Raw genomic sequence first — 20,054 nt, forward strand, 5'->3', positions numbered from 1 at the left:
TAGCATAGCAACATCTTCAGTAGGAACTCCTTGGAGTCGGTTATGCAGTCCTGTGCTGTTCCAGAATAGTCAGGGTAAAAGTCTTCAATGAGCCATATGCCGATGTTGGTGTTCAATGGCAACAAACAGAAGACTGACATCCCACATTTGGACACTATTCATTGTATATTACCATCTGGTTTCAGGGTTTGGTTTGGGAGGGGGGGGTGTCTGGATTTTTTTTTTTTCTCAAGTGAAAAATGTACTCACAGAATCCATATCCTTTGTCATCATATGCAAACATTTGTCATTTTCTTTCTTGCTGGCTTTTGAGTTTGATTATTTGTTGTAGAGATGAAAAACCTGAAAAATAATGCCTATTCAATCCAGAAACTGTGAATGGGAGAGTGGAAATGTCAACTGTATGTACATTATATGTTTTGATGTAATCAGAAGCACTGGGAATATGTTGTACTTTGCTGTAAAAAAAAATCAATCCATATCTGATATAGCTGTACTTTTTGTTGAAAATAAAACTACAGAACTGCGGGGGGGAGGGTTCGAGGCATCAGTCTGTGAGTGAGAGCATTGTGCTGGCCTTCCTGTCGTGTGACATCATCTCCTGTTTGTTTGTAGGGCCCATTCCTAACAGTTGACACATTAACTCCAGGATATATTATGTACGATAAATAATATTACAGTGGTAATCACTAATCACACACACACACAAAAGAAAACTTTTTTTTTTAAATCAACAAACTTCTAAACACTAAAATTGAATCCTGAAAATAATTATGCTCTAATCAATAAGTAATGAGCGTTATGGAAATATATTCTCCCAGCTGGAGGCACTGAAGTGGAGGCTTTTCATTCTGCTTCCTGGTGTTTTGAAGTCCAAAGACACAAGAATGTTTTTCAGGCAAGATCTAAGACATCCTGTTGTGGTGCAGACAGTGTGTGTGTGTGTGTGTGTGTGTGTGTGTGTGTGTGTGTGTGTGTGTGTGTGTGTGTGTCTGGATGTCTAAATAAGTAAGGTGACTACATGTGTCTGTGTAATGTTACCCGAGTGAAGGAGTGAGCCAAAGTTGATTTAGTGAGGTAATATCAGAATAACAATAGTGCCTGTGAGGAGCCTCAGATTTTGATATCCACAACGTATGGTGTTACTGTGGTCTCTAGTGGCCACTGATGTTGTTACACTTCCCAAAGATACAGTGGATTTTCCAACATGGAGCCCTCCTTTTGCTTCTAAAAGCTTCATAGACATGAAAGAAAATCATCTGACTTCACAGCTATAAACAATTCGGATGTAAAACAGTCCTTTAGCTTGTTCTGGTAAAAATTTAAAAAATGTATAAAAGAAAGAAAATTTTTAAAAAAGAAGAAAAGCATCACATGGCGTCTGAGGTTTCATGTTTCAAGTAATTTCTCAGGATCAGAGGAATGTCCAAGCTGTCAATTGCAGGCTCCTTGTTAGCAAAAGGGAGGTATCCTCTGATTGCCAGTCGAGCCTGTGACATCAGAGATTTGGGGCAAACTGTTGAAGAAACAGAAAACAACATTTGTATGCTGAGGTATTATAGCACCAACTCATAACAAAAGGCACTTTATGACAATTTAGGTAAAGACCCCACAGAGTATTAAAGGGAAAACCACAACCATCAGATGATCCCCTATGAGCGAGCGCATGGTGACTGTAGGAAGAAAAAACTTCCTTTGAACAGGAAGAAACCTCTGGCAGAACCGGGCTCAGGGAGGGGCAGCACTTCTGCCATGACTGGTTCGTGTAAAGAAGAAAGACGAGAGAATATAAAATTGAATGGCATGCAGCAGTGGTGTATAAACACATGTGAAATGTAAAGAGTAAAGAAGAAATCCTCATTGCATCACGGGACAGCCCCCTGCAGCCTGAGCCTACTACAGCATAACTAAGTGATGGTTGAAAGTCACCTGATCCATCCTTACTATAACCTTTATTAAAAAAAACCCAAAAGGAAAGTTTTGAGTCTAATCTCAAAAGCACAGAGGATGTTTGTCCCCTGAATTCAAACTGGGAGCTGGTTCCAGAGGCGAGGGGTCTGAAGGCTCTGTCTCCCATTCTACTTCAGAAACTCTAAGAACAATAAGTTAGGCTGCAGCGTGAAAGCAAAGCTCTATCATCATGGGGTCTGATCATTCAAGATTTTGTATGTGAGGAGAAGGATTTTAAATTAAATTCGGGTGTGACTCGCTCTCACCTCTCTCCTTGAGGAGAAGAAGCAGAGCTTCGTTCTGCTTAGTGGTTTTGTCAATGATGAGTGTCGGCAGATAGACGTCTGCTCCAAAGTCTATAAGAAGCTGAATGTACTCCACCCCACAGCCGTAGCGGAGACACACCTCCAAAACTGTCTTCGGCTGTTTGATCCTGGCCAACATTTTCTCATCTGTGCAGTTGTAGTTGGAATTTGCACCGTGAAGAAGGAGCAGTTTAAAGCAGTCCAAGTGTCCATACACAGCTGAGATGTAGAGGGGCCCTCTGCACGCTGTGGCGTTGGAGGCCCATTCGGGGACTTTGGGCTTCACATCTACCTCAGCTCCAAACCGAAGCAGCTCTCTGAGTATGTCGACGTCACCCTCTCGGGCAGCGGTCAGCACCGGGGAGCAGTTGTTGTACTGGCTGCCATTGGGATCTGCTCCAGCATTCAGCAGTGAAACTACACAGTCCAGATGTTTCCCACTGACAGCTGTGAACAGAGGCGTCTGGGCCTTCACGTCCAAGCTGTCAACCTGGATTCAGACATAAGAAACCAACAGGCTTTTTTAAAAGTAGAAACAAAGTTTGTTGATACAAGAAATTACGCCACTGATTTATCACCGCAAGTACTTTTCCCCTGAGTAAGTATCAAATACCGTCCTGTGTGCATGCGAGTAAGTGACTGGATCACAGTTTAACACCCTTCTAAGTGAAGGTATCATTTGCACAACCCAACATCTACATGTGTGCCACCGCAAGCTGTCACCTTTACTTCAGTACGATATGGTTAGCAGCTCTGTAGCTCACTGTAAGTGAAATGCTGAACTGACAATGTTGACTCTGCTCTGCTGCTGTGGGAAATCTAACCCCCCAAGGCTACTGATTAGGCTTTGACTGAAGATAATCAATTCGTTCTGCAAATCTATTGATAGACATCTGCTGGCTTGTGCACTGAATGCACAGGAAACAAAGAGAAACATTGTTAATAGCTTGAAAAACCCAAAGAAGCATCTAATAGATGCTCTGCAGAACTGAGACGTGCTGCGAAGTTGGACTGTGTTGGTCTTGTGACTCCTAGTAACTGCTTCCACACTGCACTTAAAAATTTGATCTATTGTTCGAATTTAAAAAATCATTACGCCAGCTTTAATGCCCAAATTGTAAAATGTAATGATGCAATATATTGTAATATCACACCTTGTTTTATTACTCTTCCCTTTGAACAAAATAAAAAGAAAGAAAATCCATGATGTCCAAGTCCAAAATGTCATTTTTGTTAATAAAAAAATGAAGGCAACTTGTTACACCCTCAACATTTCATCATCCTCTCTACAAAGTCTCACCTCTGCTCCGTGCCCCAGTAGCAGCTCCAGGCACCTCAGATGTCCCAGTGCAGCAGCAGTGCGCAAGGGAGTTACGGGGACCCCCCACCCACTTCGAGCATTGATAGACTTTCTGTAATCCTCCTGAGACAGAAGCTCTGAGAGCAGAGCTACATCGTCGCTGCTCACGGCGTTGTTCAGAGCCTGACTCTGCTCGCCGTCCTCATCCTCCTCCTTGGGCTGGAGCAGGGAGAAGATCTTAGAAATGTCCATCAAACTCATGTTGGCAGCTCGGCCCAGAACCATACTGGGACTCCAGGCTAGTTCAAGTTAAAACCCTTTCATCTGCAACAGCAGAGAAAGACCATAACACCATAACTTGTCTATCGGCTTATGTTTTGTTAAGACTCATTTTTTAACATCAGAATAGCAGAAACATGAAAGAATAAGGCTCACAAGCATACACCGCAATCACGAGATAAATCAGTTTGTGCCAACTGCAACTGCAGCAGTGTGGGATTTACACTGGGAAGACACCTACCTCACCTTGTTGCTTGTTGATGGTGTTTCCAACGGGATAAGTCGAAACCCTTTCAGAGCTCCAATAAAACACAAGTCACGTGAAGTAAAGGTCCTTGAGGAATGCCCAATGCTTCCACTGGTGCAACGAGTTGAGAAAAGTGCAGTGTGTGTATGTGTGTGCTTAAACTGACAAAGGTGCCAGAGCTCCTTTCTGGGGTGGGGCGGGGGGTGTTTGGGGGCTAATTTTAGGCCACAGATGGGCCTGACTAAACTTCCATTCTTGGAGACTTGAGTCTCATGTTTATAATTAGAAAGGTGATAGAGTTGTGACACTTAGCGATTGCCCAGTGTGACTTATCTCTGGGACATTGCTGTCTCTTTGCCACAGGTCAGCGTGTGTGGCATGTTAAGCTGGAAGGTGCTGCGCTTCTATATTTCTTTTCTAAGAAGAGTGGTTATTCTGCTGCATGTGTCCTGTCATCACCCCGCTTTGCCTGGTTCACACTGAGGGAGCCATTTTGGTGAGTGTCAGCTGTGTGACTGTCAGGGTCTTCAGAGAGGAAGCCAGTCAGCTGTTACCCTGCCAAACCCACCCATGTCTTCATGCTGTCCCACGTTCAGAAGGGAGGCTCTGACACACAGCACTCTTTCAGCAGATGGCACAAGACACCAGATTCCTAGCATTGTTCAAACCCCACGAAGAGGTTTTAATTTATTTGAGCACAAAGAGCAATTAAATACAGACATGGAGGATTGGCTTTTAATGCAAACTTCAAGAACACGGACTGAAAAATGGCGCAATCTCTAAGCTGGAATAAAAATGCAATAAGAAATACAGTGGGCTTTTTTTTGACCACAGCCAAACTAATAACATCAGTGAGACAGTTTGAAAATAAACTATGCAGACCATGAAAGCAATGCGGTTGCTGGAAATGTTTAGTCCTTCACGTCACATTCCCTGCTGTGACATATCACATCAAAAAAGTATTGTGTCACTAAACTTGACTGTACTACTTTTATAATTTTTTACAATTAATACATTGCACACAAAATAGCACCAAATTTTAAACACAACAGTCCCATTTTTAAATTTCTTTTAAATAAACATATGTGTAACTAACTGCACAACATCGCTCTCTTTTTTAAAGTAAGAAGTTTCTTAATTTAAGTCTGTGAAGGTTCTCAGTCATCCAGGTCATCGTAGTCAAAGGAGCTTGCAAAGAAATTTAAGAAACTTCACCTAGCCCTTAATAAAACAATAATGTAATAATAATAACATCAAGAACAATAATGTTCTGTTTTATTAAAGTCTAGAAATAGTTTCTTAATTTAATTGAATTGAAAGAAAAGAAAAAAACTAAATATGCTTTATTGGTACCCTTTAAATTCCCCCGTCGACCGCCAGATGGAGGTAGTGGCGCAGTGATGGCAGGAAGTGCAGCTGTAGTAAAAACTAAAGAAGCGAGTGACGTGTTGGGAAAGCCACTTTCTTAATGAGCCGTGTGCCACGTTTTCAATTGTTTTACTAGGGCCTGGTTTAGCTAAACAACAACGATTGGTTTCGATACTCTGTTATCCCTCCCAAAAAATAAACACTTGGTGCCAACACTTAATTTAGCGCCATAAGCTAAACTTAGTCGAGGTTAATCGTTGCGGTATTCATTTTCTTGAATGCCACTTTATCGTTTAAATAGATAGCAGTGAAGCTCTGCGTCTGTTTGGCACAGAATGGAAGAGGAGGAAGCGCTGAGAAACTACTGCAGAACAATGATTTCTCGTGTCCGGAACAAGCGCCAGTGCCCCCGGGAGCACAAACATGGAGGAGCCAAAGGGAGCAACTGGTCCGAAACTGAGAGACAAGTTGCATCAGCGCACAGAGGGAGTAACCTCCATGTTCTTGAACGCAACATAGACCCAGCCTCCCCTCATGTGGGTCAAGGTCCCGCTGTCCCACACGCCCCCTTTCAACTAGTTACGATGCTGAGGATCAAAACCTTGAAGGAGGAGATGAGACGGGTTATGAAACATCCTTGTGTGACTCTGTTTCGCCCTGTCTGGATGTCATTACGGCTGTTTCAGCCTTCATGTGCTCTTATTTGTTGACAGGTTGCAGAGGTGGAGCTGCACGGTCCCGCTGTGTGCAGCGTGTGCGCGCAGGAACAGGCTTCTCTGGCCTTGAAAACTTTTATCAGGAGGAAAAAGACACAACTGCAGATCCAAGCCCTAAAGTCCAGACTAAACACACGTTTGGGTAAGTGACTGTTAAGAGGTGATCATCTTAAGCTAACCCGCCAGCTTACATGCATGTCAGAGTAACTGATCACATCTGTTATCTGATTCTGGGTTTTTTTCTCTTATAGGATTGGACACTTTAGGGGGAGTTGGCACAGAATCTCTCAAAGCCCTCCAATGCCCCTCTCTGGATCTGAGAGGAACTACTTGGCAAAGATATGCAGGTCACAGCAACCTGGGTTTCCTTAGCAACCGCTAAGGAACGTGGAGTTGCCCTGGCAACAGATGAAATGAGGGGTTACCCTGACAAAAAAGCTACAGGAACTCATTTAGGAGACCTCGCTGTCCTTTTTCAGACAGATAGCTGCAGACATGACAGCTGCGGTATTAATGGAGCGAGGGACAGTGGGGTAAGTGCAGTCGAACATATTCTTGCCTCTTTATTTTCAAACACAGGCTAAACCCACCAACTTGCACTGCTCGGCAGCAGCTGTTTACATTCACACCCCTAAATAACACAAATGTCCAGCCTTTGTTTTGAGTGTAATAGTGGTGGGGGGGGGGAAATGCACACTAACAGGGTTAGTACAAAACAGCAGTTTATTTTCTTATCATTGTATTAAACACACAAAACTATTCAAAGCAAATGAGTCTGGCCTTTTTTCCCCTCCAGTTTTGGTGGTTACTGAAACACTGTAAACATTAAAACAACACTGTGTTGCATTTCACTTTTAAACCTATTCGATTTTATCTTGGCACAAAAAAACAAAACAAAAACACAACAGACAGCCGTGGCAGCAGGCATGCACTGCAAAAGAAACGAGAAAATACAGTAAAATATCCAAGGCAATAACCAATAGCAACATGGGCAACATTATTCAGACAAGTTCAAATTTTCTGCATTATTACAATTACAATTGTCAGGTGCTAATAAACTACCATGGAAGTCGTACATTACATATAAACACATCCAAAGCACTGGAAAAACTACAAAATAACATTACTAGATGCTCAACCAAATCTTGACAGGTTAGGAGCAAGTTACTAAGACAGTTTGTTAAACTGGGGGGACTGTGTGGAAACTGGAAACACAGACCTGTCAGACCAGTCGTGGACTGTACACGGCTGATTCAAGGTCAGTGTCTTGGACCAGTTGTCTTTATACTCCTCTGAAGCTAAAGGTGGGAGTCTACTCATCTGGCTTCCTCTTGGGCTTCTTTGGGTTGCGGGAGCGGCTTTTAGCCTTACATAATGGACAGATGGGAGCGTTACGATGAATCTGCTGGTGGCAGGACAGGCAAGCCTGGAGAAAGGTGGAGGTGGTTAGTGCGAGAACTTAATTTGAGGACTTTCTTGTGTTGTACAGATAAGAAGCACCACAGGTTTCATGCAGCTACGTAATCCATCGGATAGTGTCTGTTGACTGAAGCACCACTAAAGAAAGACACGAGTGAAACTCATCAACTTGTACAGAAATAGCCACAAGCAATGAAAAGTGGGCAGGTCACAAATTAAATTTATCTTTTGTCCTTATTTTGTCCCCAAAGCTGATTTTAGAAGCAGGAAAAATGGGCAAGTGTAAAGATTTGAGAGAGTTTGACAAAAGGCCAAACTGATGGCTAAATGACTGGGTCAGAGTTTAAAAAACTGCAGCTCTTGTGGGATGTTCCCAGTCTACAGTGGTCAGTATCTATGTAAAGTCCGAGGAAGGAACAGTGGTGAACCACTGACAGGGTCATAGACGGTCAAGGATCACTGACGCATGTGAGGAGTGAAGTCTGGCTTGTCTAGTCTGATCCAAGAGACGAGGTCCCGTGGCTCAAACTGCTGAAAAAGTTAACGCTGGTTCTGACAGAAAGGTGTCAGAATACACAGAGCATCACAGTTTGTTGTTTACAGGGCTGCAGACCAATCAGGCTGCCCATGCTGACCCATGTCCACCACCGAAAGACCCAAGATTGGCATTACTAATAATAATAATAATAATAATGGATACTTTATTGATCCCCATGGGGAAATTACTTGTTTTTCTCTGCATTTGACCCATTCACTCAGTGAAGCAGTGGGCAGCCCACTAAGCAGGCGCCCGGGGAGCAGTGTGTAGGGACGGTACCTTGCTCAGGGGTACCTCAGGGTAGCCGTTAAGTGGATTCGAACCGCCGACCTTCCGATCATGGGGCGACCACTTTACCTACTGAGCTATCCCTGCCCCCCTGAACTGGACCACGGAGTAATGGAAGACAGTGGCCTGGTCTGATGAATCAGGTGTATGTCCGTTACTTACCCAAGGACTACATGACACTAGGATGCCCTATGGGAAGAAGGCAAGCCAGCAGAAGCAGCGCAATGCTTTGGATATTGTTCTGCCAGGTTGACCCGTACCACCTACCACTGTTGCAGACCATTAACGTGTTCTGCCACAAAGCAGAAATAGTTCAGGAATGGTTTGAGAAGCACAACAACGAGTTTGAGGTGTTGACTTGGCCTCCAAAGTCGAGCATCTGTGGAACGTGCTGGACAAACAAGTCTGATACATGGAGATCCCACCTCTCAACTACAGGAGTGAAAGTATCTGTTGCTATGATACCACAGCACACCTTCAGGGGTCTAGTGGAGGGTCTGCGGATCGGGTCTGAGGGTCGGAGCCGTTTTGGCAGTAAAAGGGGGACCGACCCAATATTAGACGGGTGGTGAGAATGTTATGCCTGATTGGTGTATAAATAGCTGAAGTTTATGTCAGTTAAATTCACAGTGCTTTGGCATCATTATCTGTGTGTAGGTAATACCTTCATAGGTGGAGGTTGCTGTCTGAAGGTGGCTGTCTGACGGGCATCTTGCTTCCTGGACACCTGAAGCTGCTGTGCTGCGGCTGCGGCGGCAGCAAGGGATTCTGGAATGGCAGGCTCATGCGTCTCCTTCTGCCACTCTGCCTTCTGCTTCTCAAAGTAACTGTTCAAAAGGAAAAGTGAAACCTGGCTAGCAGTGAGTCCTATTTAATGCTTATGAATCATATTCCAGTTGAGATTACCCCATCTACACCGTGCACCACGAGACGAGGGGCGGCAAAAACTGAACAAAAGGAAGACTTAAATTGAACATTATAGTGGAACTCACACGTTCTCTTTTTATGCACAACTTTGAGCAAAAGCACAGTCATGTGAGACTGTCTGCATGCATACAAACGTGTGTGTGTGTGGGCAGGGGAGGGCTGGAAAAAGAAATGTGGCCTTGGACTTTATGCTTGACTGGCTCGTTTTCAAAAAAAAAAAAAAAGTGATATCCTATTTCATTACGCTCAAAATAAGTCTGCGATAGAGCAGAACTTTGAGCATTCACAAACCAAACTCGATGATCCACCAATGCTCCGAACAATAAAGATCATTTGCAAGCACCACATTAACACACACATCGATTCATGCGCTAAAAGTTTATGTGCCATTTTTGTTTTCATACAAGTTAATACCTCAGTGTGAGGTTTTCTTGCTATTATGGAGGTGTAGCGTGCTCATTTGTGTGCTGAGACATCACTCTTATACGGTCTCTTTAAAAAAAAATACCCAGCAGCACCCCACAGGCCTGTGAGGTGTGATTTAATTTTCTCAGAAACCGCTCCAACACAACTTGTGATACAACTACAGTGGCTACTATTACTACTAAGTACGGTTACTCAACGAAACTCGAGCAAATGGTGCTTCAAACGTCTCCTCCGACATCTCATGAATCTTTTTCTCACTGTGGTGACTTGTGTGTATGAAAAGCACTTAAGAACAACAGCGGTATAAGCCAGAACTTGCATTTACCAAGTACTAAAGTTGGTATTCAAGTATCTCATACATTCAGGATGAACATGAAGGAGCATGCCACTAAGAAAAAAGGAAGATTACCACCTGGCCAAAAATGAATTAATCAGCTAAGCTTCCTCATAGCACGCGGCCAAATTAAGAATCCAAACTGCCAACAATGTCAGCCTGCCGAATTTCCCCAACAGCAAATATATTGACACCCCTTTCTTTCTTTTTTTCCCCCAATGTGCTTTCAAGTTAGAAAGTTTTTCCTTGCATAGGGAGGAATGTCACATACTGCGAGAGAAATACCAGGGCCCGTATCCCTAAAGATTCTGAGAATCCTCTCAGAGAGCTCCTAACTTAACCTAAAAATTCCTTGCCAGGAGTTTTAGCTTAGAAGTGATTCCAGAACATTTTCAGTGAACTCTGAGCAAGGAATGGATGGAAAATCCTATCTTAGTGAGGAGGTGTGGTTGACCCCGTTGCTAGGTATGAGTCATCATTTCAAAAGCCGTGATTGGTTGATCCTACAAGTTTGATGGAAATGAGCTTTTGGTGATAATGAGCAAAGGATGTACCCTCAAATCAATAAACATAATTATACACTCTAATCTTATGCTGACTGTAATTGTAAATAATATTTCACATTCAAGAAAATATCTGGAAAATGAATAGTAAGCTGTAGGGGTTATAGCCATTAGAATCTAAAATATGTGAAAACTTAAACTCATTACACCCTGTTAAAATAATGATTTGTGTCTTATTTGCTCATATTAATATCCTAGCTGACATATTTTGTACTTTCACTCCCATATGGACCCTGTTGAAAACAAGATGGCCTATCTCAAGGGGCTGTCCTTAATGAAGTAGAAATCACAACATTACAAGTCCAGTGTGGTCTTAACGAGGGTAACACGGCTCAGCTTTTAACAATGTCTGTGATTGCAGACCCAAGTCATCACTGCTGCATTGTTGCATTTTCCCGGTTGCCAAATACCTCAGGGTTGTGATTACTTTCGTCTCCGGTGTAATAGTGTTGTGGCGTCGAGTTGGTGAAGTAATTGCATCTCTAAGGAGATCCACCACAAACATGATTCCTGCACGATCCAATCTGTAGCGTCTCAATAATTCTCTGTCATCCAGTGTTTGCAGGACATCTCTCCTGCCTCTTCTGTTGGCCATTTTGTGCAGCTGCTTAGGGGAACTCCTAAGCCACTAAAAGTCCTCTTCCCTGCTCTTAGCAGATCTCGCCTTAGGAGCCCTTTTAAGCGCTAGGAATCTTGAGGAATAGCTTTTATATTAACTGGGATTGTCGTGTCACTTTTAGGGGAAATTCTAAGAAAACGTCATGACTCTGAGAATTTTCTTAGAATTTGGCCGCTAGGAGCCACTTTTTGCACAAAGATTCTTTAGGGATACAGGCCCAGATCATCATCAGTCTGGTAGAATCATTAGTGAAAATACACAAGTGTGATATCTCCACTGAAGACTGCTTTTCTACAGCTGTGCTAGCACAGACCTGAAAAAAACAACATGCATTTGCAGTATTAATTTAATCACTTTAAAATATTTGCACCTATACAGCAAAATGTAGAGGATACAATAAACAAAGCCAAAGCTGTGGAATACTTCACTTCCTAGCCCAAAAATGGGATCCACTGCACTATTAGGACCATTAACTATGATTTCCTCCACATCGTAAAATGTACAATCACCTACTGTTGATGGATGTCAGCCTGCAGTTTGTGCTGCTGGGAGTCTACTTATCAGCCCCCCCACCCCGCGAAGATGTACCTCTGGTGTTGTGGATAACAGGAACTTTTTGAAGCAAGAAATTTCTGTCAGCAGCTGAAACTGGAATCTAGACAAGTGGAATTATTTTATATTAGACTTAAATGTCTGAACAGGCTAACAAATCTGTTGATCACAAGAATACCTATCTGATGTTTAAACACCTAAGTGTTCAAAGGTTCCTGCTAAGACAAGAAAATTTGCCAGAGACTCTAAAAGTGTGTGAAAAAAAAGTAAATACTGGTCTTTAGAGTTTTAATGCCAGTTTCTAATAACCCCTATTTTAGGTGCCAGCTTCTAATAGCACATATTTCCCCAGTTACTCTTTATATAGTCATGCTGATTCTGTTGAGGTGATTTAACTTGCCAGTCTTTACAAATAACTGCAGTTGTTTCTCTGTTGCCATCCAAATACAGTCTAGGGATGTCACCAGACGTAATACTTACAACAACTTTAAAAAATGGAAAGACTGAAAATGTCCTGGAACTTGTTTTTTTGCTTTTTCCTTCCCCAATTCCATATGTGCTGTAGGTAGCACAGGCCTAAGTGTTTGAATCTATCTGTACAAGCTAAAGAAGAAGGAGGCAGACACGCTCAGGCATAGGAATACACGTGGAAGATGTGTTGCAATGGCTCCACCCAGACTTACTGATAAGAAAGGCAGAGTGGGGTACAAAGATATTTTGCAGAACTGTTAACTGAGTTCCCAAAACGTAATATGTAAAAAATGTTACTGTTACTTCTTTACTGTAATTCGAGAACCAAGAGAGGAATACTTCCAATTTAGCGAAGCACCTAAAAGCCTGTAACTAAGTTTGATTTGCATGAACATCCAAAGCAGGACTACACCTCATATTACCATTTTGTTTGAGACAGCTGGCACAATTGCTGTGGTATCCACTATTTTCATAGACTACAATGTTGGCAATGGCTTATGTTAAATGTGTGGCACTTGTAGGTTGCTTTGCTTTCACTCTTCTTTCCAGTTCATCCCAAACCAGCTCGATGGGGTTTAAGGTGAGAGACTGTGCTGGCCACTCCATGTTTTCAAGCTTACTACCTTATCCTTGTTTCCTAAGGTGGTCCTGGCATAGCTTGCACTTATGTTTTGGATTATTTTCCTGCTGTACAATGAACTCCTCACCAACTAGGCGCATTCCAGAGGCAACTGCATGGCGCCGCAGAATGCTGTGGTAGCCGTCTTCAGTGTGTGCCTCTCACTCTCTCACAAAGCAAAACAGCCGTAGAACATTATGCTTCCTCCTCCATGTTTGAAAGCTGATGTCACACAGTGTGGAACCATCCTTTTGCTTAAATCCTCAGTGATGAACTGAATATTTAAAATTTTTATTTATCAGTCCATAACACCTTCTTCCAGTCTTCAGTAGTCTATTGGTGATGTTTCATGGCTCAGGCAAGCCTCTTTTTCTCATTCTGATGTCTTAGGTTTCTGATGGCTTTCATGCTGCAAATCGACTTGTAAAACCTGCAACATGAAGCTTCTCTTCACAGATGAAACTGAGATGTGCCTACAACTGCTATTAGGCTGTGTTTGAAGCTGTGTTCCTGTGAGCCGCCTAGCAAACCAGCTGTTGACTCTCAAAAACCTGTCTTCTGATTCTGTTGTGTTTTCCTGTCATCGTTTCCCCCAGTTTCTCAGTGCTTTTTGATGGTGTAGGAAACCGTACTCACTGACACCTTGACTTTCTTCGCAATTTCTCTGTAGGAAAAACTTACATTTTCAAATGTTATGATGGTCTGTCTCTCTTGCATTGGTAATTGCCTTTTTCTCACCATTTTTATAACACACTACTTTCTGCAGTACAATACTGTTCAAATAATGCTCAAGCAGGTATGACACCACAGTGTTTGTACTTTTATGGAGACATATGGAGTTGTAAGTAATCAAGAAAATTTGGGACACCTGTAGGAATCGCTAGCACTAACTTTGAAAGCTCAATCAACCTCCATTGCTGCAGAACAGCTATAAATTGTTAACCCATCTCTTGTTCCTTGAAATAAAAACCTTTTTGGATAGCTGAAATATACATCGTTTTCAGTTTTGGATAACCTTACTACAAAAAAAAAAAAAAAAAAAACTTCAGTTAGTTCATCACTTACCTCTGTACCATTTATTTTTTTAAATATGGTGTTCTAAGACTTTTGACTGGCAGTGTATATACAGTGGGGCAAAAAAGTATTTAGTCAGCCACCGATTGTGCAAGTTCCCCCACCTAAAATGATGACAGAGGTCAGTAATTTGCACCAGAGGTACACTTCAACTGTGAGAGACAGAATGTGAAAAAAAAAAATCCATGAATCCACATGGTAGGATTTGTAAAGAACTTATTCATAAATCAGGGTGGAAAATAAGTATTTGGTCAATAACAAAAATACAACTCAATACTTTGTAACATAACCTTTGTTGGCAATAACAGAGGTCAAACGTTTACTATAGGTCTTTACCAGGTTTGCACACACAGTAGCTGGTATTTTGGCCCATTCCTCCATGCAGATCTTCTCGAGAGCAGTGATGTTTTGGGGCTGTCGCCGAGCAACACGGACTTTCAACTCCCGCCACAGATTTTCTATGGGGTTGAGGTCTGGATTTTTTCACACCAAGGTGCTTGCCTATTGTAGATTCACTCTTCCCAGTCTGGTGCAGGTCTACAATTTTCCTGGTGTCCTTCGAAAGCTCTTTGGTCTTGGCCATGGCGGAGTTTGGAGTCTGACTGTTTGAGGCTGTGGACAGGTGTCTTTTATACAGATGATGAGTTCAAACAGGTGCCATTCATACAGGTAACGAGTGGGGGACAGAAAAGCTTCTTACAGAAGACGTTACAGGTCTGTGAGAGCCAGAGATTTTCCTTGTTTGAGGTGACCAAATACTTATTTTCCACCCTGATTTACGAATAAATTCTTTACAAATCCTACCATGTGAATTCATGGATTTTTTTTTTCACATTCTGTCTCTCACAGTTGAAGTGTACCTCTGGTGCAAATTACTGACCTCTGTCATCATTTTAAGTGGGGGAACTTGCACAATCGGTGGCTGACTAAATACTTTTTTGCCCCACTGTAAACTAAACTTAGTATAAACCAAATACTCCAAATATTAAAAACACTAAGGGATCCAACACACCAGAGATGGCCACGAGACCACACAATGAAGCAGTATTCCAGGAAATCATCTGCCTCGCCACTGGAGCATGCCAAATTTCTGCTCTTAAAAGAATTTTCTCCTTCTTTTTCGCATCTGTGTTTTAGCACTGTCAAGTCTTCCTTTAAGGACCTGCTCCACCATATTGATGAGAGGGAAAGGCAGCTGGCATTCTCTGTAGATATTTATCCAATCCAATGGTCTTTCATCTCAGCAGTTTTCTCCAATGACTTAACTACTGTGTGATGGTACTAAACAAGCCAAGGCACAGAAGTCACAGGAGAGCCATTACTCTGCCAATTATAGCCACATAAGTCACTGACTGTACTAAGTTCACCATGGTTGGGGCAAACTAAATTTTCATTTTCGTGATCAGGCAGATTCTCTCATGAACATTACATCACAACTGTTGAAATACTATCCTGTTTGCTCAAAAGATAACGTCTTGGACTTTGATAACTTTGTAATCACTTGAATAGACTTTGAGCCTGATGCTTAGATAATGCTGTTTGCGATCCAAAGCCAGAAGTAAATCTTCCTTTCTGTAACTACTGCAATCTCTGTTTTAATTACAGCAAAAGTAGAGCAATAGAGCAACAAGAACAATAAACGTTTTTAAAGGCTAACTATTTTATGTCTCATCCTGGTGTCATTTTCTTTTTAAGTACTGACAGCGAAATTTTTCTAATCTTAGAAATTTAGGAGTGTGTTTTTAGATCTCTTTATTGACATTCCCTACCCTTATCAAAATACAGTGAGATGCACTAGACTGATCCCTCTGTGTGAATTAATTCATCCCAATATACAAGTCCTCTAGCCCCGTCAGCAATACCTCAACAGAATCCCGCTCATTTAAAATTGTGTAGAAACCAAATTGCTGTCTGTCCTTTGGTTGTGTGTGAATATTTTTATGTGCCACATTTGCCAAATGCAATAATAAAGTTAACTACTAATTATGATTCTGGTTACCTTTGGGCATTGCAAGTGACAACATTTAAATGTGTAAATACTTCTATTTCATTATAGTAAAATGACTACAGGGTTTCTATTAGACCTGATGGCTGTGATAAGGGAGTTAAGGTTTAGTGATTGTGGTTGGTCAGATCTATGTGTCCTTCTGAATGCTGGAAAAGCAGCCAAAGAGAGACACCAAGGAATTTGCTAATTCAATCTCTGAAGAGGATGAGCTTTCCTAGCATACTCATCTGTAGTCTTAATCCATCAGCCGCAATCCAGTGTCAAGTATCCAAAGGTAAACAGGTAGCACTTCCACAAAACATAATGTCAGTCTGTTAACATCACCGAAATACATCAGCTAAAGTGAGATTGTCACCTTTTCCTGAAGTTTTATTCAAATGCTGCCTGTTCAGATTTGGATACTTGAGACTGGAAACATCTGGTCATTTATTTCCCACATGTAGCATAAAAAAAATGGTGTATGCATATAGAGTACTGTGAAAAACTCTTGTTTTGTGCCTTGTTCGTTTATATTTTGTTGGGAAATGGGAAATAAGTGTAGCGATTTAATGAAACATGCAAGTATACAAAACGTTTTTTTACCACTTTAACTAGCTTTAAAGTCAATATATTGTATGGAAATCTTTACTTTTCAACAGAGCCTGAAATCACTTCCTTGAAATTTGAAAAAGTAATACTTCTCCAGGCTTCTTGAAGGACATTCCAAAGCTCTTCTTTGGTTGTTGGCTGCCTTTCTGTGCCTTGTTTTGTGGATCAACACAGGGCGTACAAGGCACCAGTTCAAAGGGCCAAGTGCAATTCCCACTAATCAGTTTCCTCAATTTTTTTAAAGGACACAAATATGCTAAGTTATTGGCTAATATCTAGGAATCAGCTTGTCGGTACAAAAATGCTATTTTATGCCTGTCAAACTGTGGTAACGATGGTATTTTTGTAGATTCAACTAAAAGAATCGGTTGCTAGTAATCATTTAAAATTATTGTTTTGCTAATTTATCTATTATGTGTAGATACAGCACTGGTTTGTCTGGTTGGGTTAGGTGTCTATGCTTGAATGATTCAGTGTTCAGTGGCTTAACTAAAAAATAAACAACAGTCCTTTGAAAATGGGCAGGTAAGGCTGGGCTGTATGACCACAAATCAAAAGTCACAAGTCACATCCATGACAGCTTTGATTGATTTTCAATCAGTTGTCCAGCCCTATGTACAAGGACTAGAATTCAGCCAGTATCCAAAGAATAAGTTTGAAAAACATTCTGAAAACCTGGAGAACTATTGCTCAATACCACTTTACAAAAAGTACAAGAAAGTCTGGGTCTTTGAAAGGAAACTAAAGAAACAAGAGGTCACTCAAGTCTACTGTTCCAGCAGGAAATCATATTTAATGTTGTTTACGTGATGCAGCTTCCCTCTAAGTGGAGATAAGTTGGTGGATATTAGCTGCACAACTAAAACAATATGAAGTCATAACATTCTCACTAAATTTGTATTCAGTTTTTCAAACTGCTGTATTTTTTCTACCCATGACACACTGTAGATCACATTGTCTTTTAACAGCACTGCATTCTTTGTTATCATTTCCATCCTGTTGCATCTAGACAGCAATATCTCAAGAGGGCAATAGACAAACTCAACAGCTGAACTACTGAACAAGTAGTAGTATGCACAACTACTTAATGTCGACAAGAAAATTTGATGAGATTTACTGCATAAATATTATGACGTTGGATGCACTGTGTGTGTGTGTGTGTGTGTGTGTGTGCGTGTGTGTGCGTGTGTTTTTACTGACTCCAAGGAGAGCTTCTCCTCTTCTTCATTCAAGTTAGGGAGTCTGTGTAGACCTAAAGTCATCCTCAGGGCATCAACATGCTCCTTCAGTGGTTTGTACTCATCATGCAGGCGCCGAGTTGTTTCAAGCAGTTTATTGAGGTCATTCTCTGATTGCTTGATCGTGCTCTCCATCTAAAAGCACAAGCAAAGCAGGGGCTGATTTTTGAGAAATGCACATGTAATATACTCAGCCTAAGCTATCTGTAGTAACATATAACCACTGGAATCTTTCATCCTGCTACATTACACCAGCAGACACTGCAGTGACTAGAAGTTGTTGTGAAATCACATGAAAGTTCACCAGTGATTTAGTGGCACTTACTAGAGAACAGCACCCACTCACCACATTGATATCTGCATGGATGAGGCGCAGCTCCTCCACATGGGCCATTTTTTCTTGAAGCAGGAGATCCATTTCTTGTTTGTACTCTTTCAAATGTTTCTCCTCAGACTCCAGAGCCTCAAACTCAATCTTCAGACGAGACTTAATCTTCTGCATTTGGATAGTCTTATTCCTGCAGGCAGTGGGACAAGGAAAAAGACATGAGCTGCCAGGTTGTCTCAGTCACTCCTATGCACACAGCGCAAAAGATTTTAAACATAAAAGCAAACACAAACACATTTCCATCTGCTTTGCGGTATTGAATTTGTGCATATTTCTAAGCTCTAATTGCAGTAATGTTATGACCTATTTAAGTGAGCCTGCACTGTAATTAATTCATACATAATTACTTTATCAAAGCGTTATAGCAAGGGAAACATTACTTTGCACTACACTACATTACACCGACAGCCTGCTAAGCTAAGGAGCTACCTGGCAGACAGTAACAATTAGCAACGCACATCTGGCATCTTGTTGTCACACATCTGGAATGTGGATGCACATGGCTCAAATATGCGGTTAAATTACAACTTGCTTATATGTGTCATATTCAGCCCGCCTGCCACTTCGGTCAAAAACAAGTTAACACAGAGCTACACTCGCTCAAACCTGTTTAAAGAAAGGACACAGAGCAGGTCGGCTAATATTAGCTAGCTCAGTAACAAAAGCGAAGCCAAAGGGGCTTTTACCTTGGTCGGCTAATGTTAGCTAACATAGCGTATACTTAGTACGTGCCAAACATTCAGGCAACCTTTAACTGTATCCGACATCTGAGTTTTACCGTATCTCCAGGATGTTCTCCAGTTTGCACATTATTTCTTGTTCGTCTGCCATCATTCACCAGTCACTAGTCGTTCAGCTGGCCAGCTCAGTTACCCGCGAGGCCAGGGTGGTCCCCTTGTTGATAAAAACACAATAGCCAACGCGAGCGCGCACACGAGCACGCGTCCGTACTGTAAAAGCGTGGCTACGTAATGACAAGTGGAACCGCGAGCCCCCTGCTCCAAGCAACCCCAAGCAACCTGCGAGACACTCAAGTACAAACTGTCCACTCCCTCTCTCTAAAGTAACTATATAAAAGCAATTTAACAAACAAACAAAGCACAAGAACCATATATATATATATATATATATATATATATATATATATATATATATATATATATATATATATATATATATATATATATATATATATATATATATATATATATATATATATATATATATATATATATATATATATATACACTTGTGACTGTGTTAAGTGCTTTGTGCAACAGATCACGTTTCCTTAAGTTGTAACCTTTCACTGAGGTTCAGATGGATTTGATGTACTCATCAGAGTCTTATTCAGCTAAATCATCATGCAGTCATTGTTCACCACCTGTTATAAATATGGCTGTGCCTCAAGTTTCCAGCTTACGAAGTAGCACTGGCAGTGGGAAACATGGCATCAGATCTAAGCCAAAATGTCAAAGTCTAAAGTGCTATTTCCAAGCATTAATTTGCAGTACTGAATCCATAGCATGCACAGTTTTTACAAATAAGACCAGCTTAATAGTTTAAATTAAGAGAGTATTCTGAAAACTTGTTCATGAAATTAAGAATTTCTCTATTGTACTTCCCAAGCTCTCCCGCGGGGTTGATGCTTGTTATGCTCCATGAAAGTGTGATGGGGTTGAGGTCAGGTGACTGTGGAAGAAAAGCGCACAAAAGACAGCACTCTCTGGTCTTCTTTCAAGTAGTTCTTGCACAGCTCGGAAGTGTGTTTGGGCTTATTACGGCACTGCAGTATGAATCCTTTTCTACAAAGGTGCAAGCCAGAAGTTGGAGCATG

The 20,054-nt window shown here is 41.5% G+C and overlaps 3 protein-coding genes across 5 annotated transcripts; 1 reads left to right on the top strand and 2 right to left on the bottom strand.

Moving 5' to 3' along the window:
• Window positions 1-461: 461 nt before the first annotated feature.
• asb12a (ankyrin repeat and SOCS box-containing 12a) lies at window positions 462-4,261 on the bottom strand. Of its 3 annotated transcripts, XM_085420629.1 has the most exons (5): window positions 4,076-4,261; window positions 3,556-3,879; window positions 2,217-2,745; window positions 1,639-1,756; window positions 1,380-1,516 (listed from the first exon to the last, which is right to left on the bottom strand). In XM_085420629.1, the coding sequence occupies exons 2-4, from the start codon at window positions 3,838-3,840 to the stop codon at window positions 1,653-1,655; spliced, it is 918 nt and encodes a 305-aa protein (XP_085276755.1). In that variant the 5' UTR covers window positions 3,841-3,879; window positions 4,076-4,261; the 3' UTR covers window positions 1,380-1,516; window positions 1,639-1,652. The 3 variants fall into 3 exon arrangements, with proteins under 3 accessions (XP_085276746.1, XP_085276738.1, XP_085276755.1); XM_085420620.1 differs by lacking the exon at window positions 1,639-1,756 and having other exon boundaries at window positions 462-1,516; window positions 4,081-4,256; XM_085420612.1 differs by lacking the exon at window positions 1,639-1,756 and having other exon boundaries at window positions 462-1,516; window positions 4,076-4,255.
• Window positions 4,262-5,784: 1,523 nt separating this feature from the next.
• On the top strand, window positions 5,785-6,556 carry LOC146677323 (uncharacterized). Its single transcript, XM_085420655.1, has 3 exons — window positions 5,785-6,072; window positions 6,163-6,307; window positions 6,417-6,556. The coding sequence occupies exons 1-3, from the start codon at window positions 5,785-5,787 to the stop codon at window positions 6,545-6,547; spliced, it is 564 nt and encodes a 187-aa protein (XP_085276781.1). The 3' UTR covers window positions 6,548-6,556.
• Window positions 6,557-6,870: 314 nt separating this feature from the next.
• On the bottom strand, window positions 6,871-19,155 carry zc4h2 (zinc finger, C4H2 domain containing). Its single transcript, XM_085420642.1, has 5 exons — window positions 18,996-19,155; window positions 18,176-18,347; window positions 17,792-17,964; window positions 9,075-9,237; window positions 6,871-7,591 (listed from the first exon to the last, which is right to left on the bottom strand). The coding sequence occupies exons 1-5, from the start codon at window positions 19,049-19,051 to the stop codon at window positions 7,478-7,480; spliced, it is 678 nt and encodes a 225-aa protein (XP_085276768.1). The 5' UTR covers window positions 19,052-19,155; the 3' UTR covers window positions 6,871-7,477.
• Between the last annotated feature and the right edge of the window lie 899 nt (window positions 19,156-20,054).

Source organism: Rhamphochromis longiceps, linkage group LG2 (assembly GCF_057381845.1).
Source record: "Rhamphochromis longiceps isolate RC_006_pf linkage group LG2, R_longiceps_female_GT1.1, whole genome shotgun sequence".
NCBI lineage: Eukaryota > Metazoa > Chordata > Actinopteri > Cichliformes > Cichlidae > Rhamphochromis > Rhamphochromis longiceps.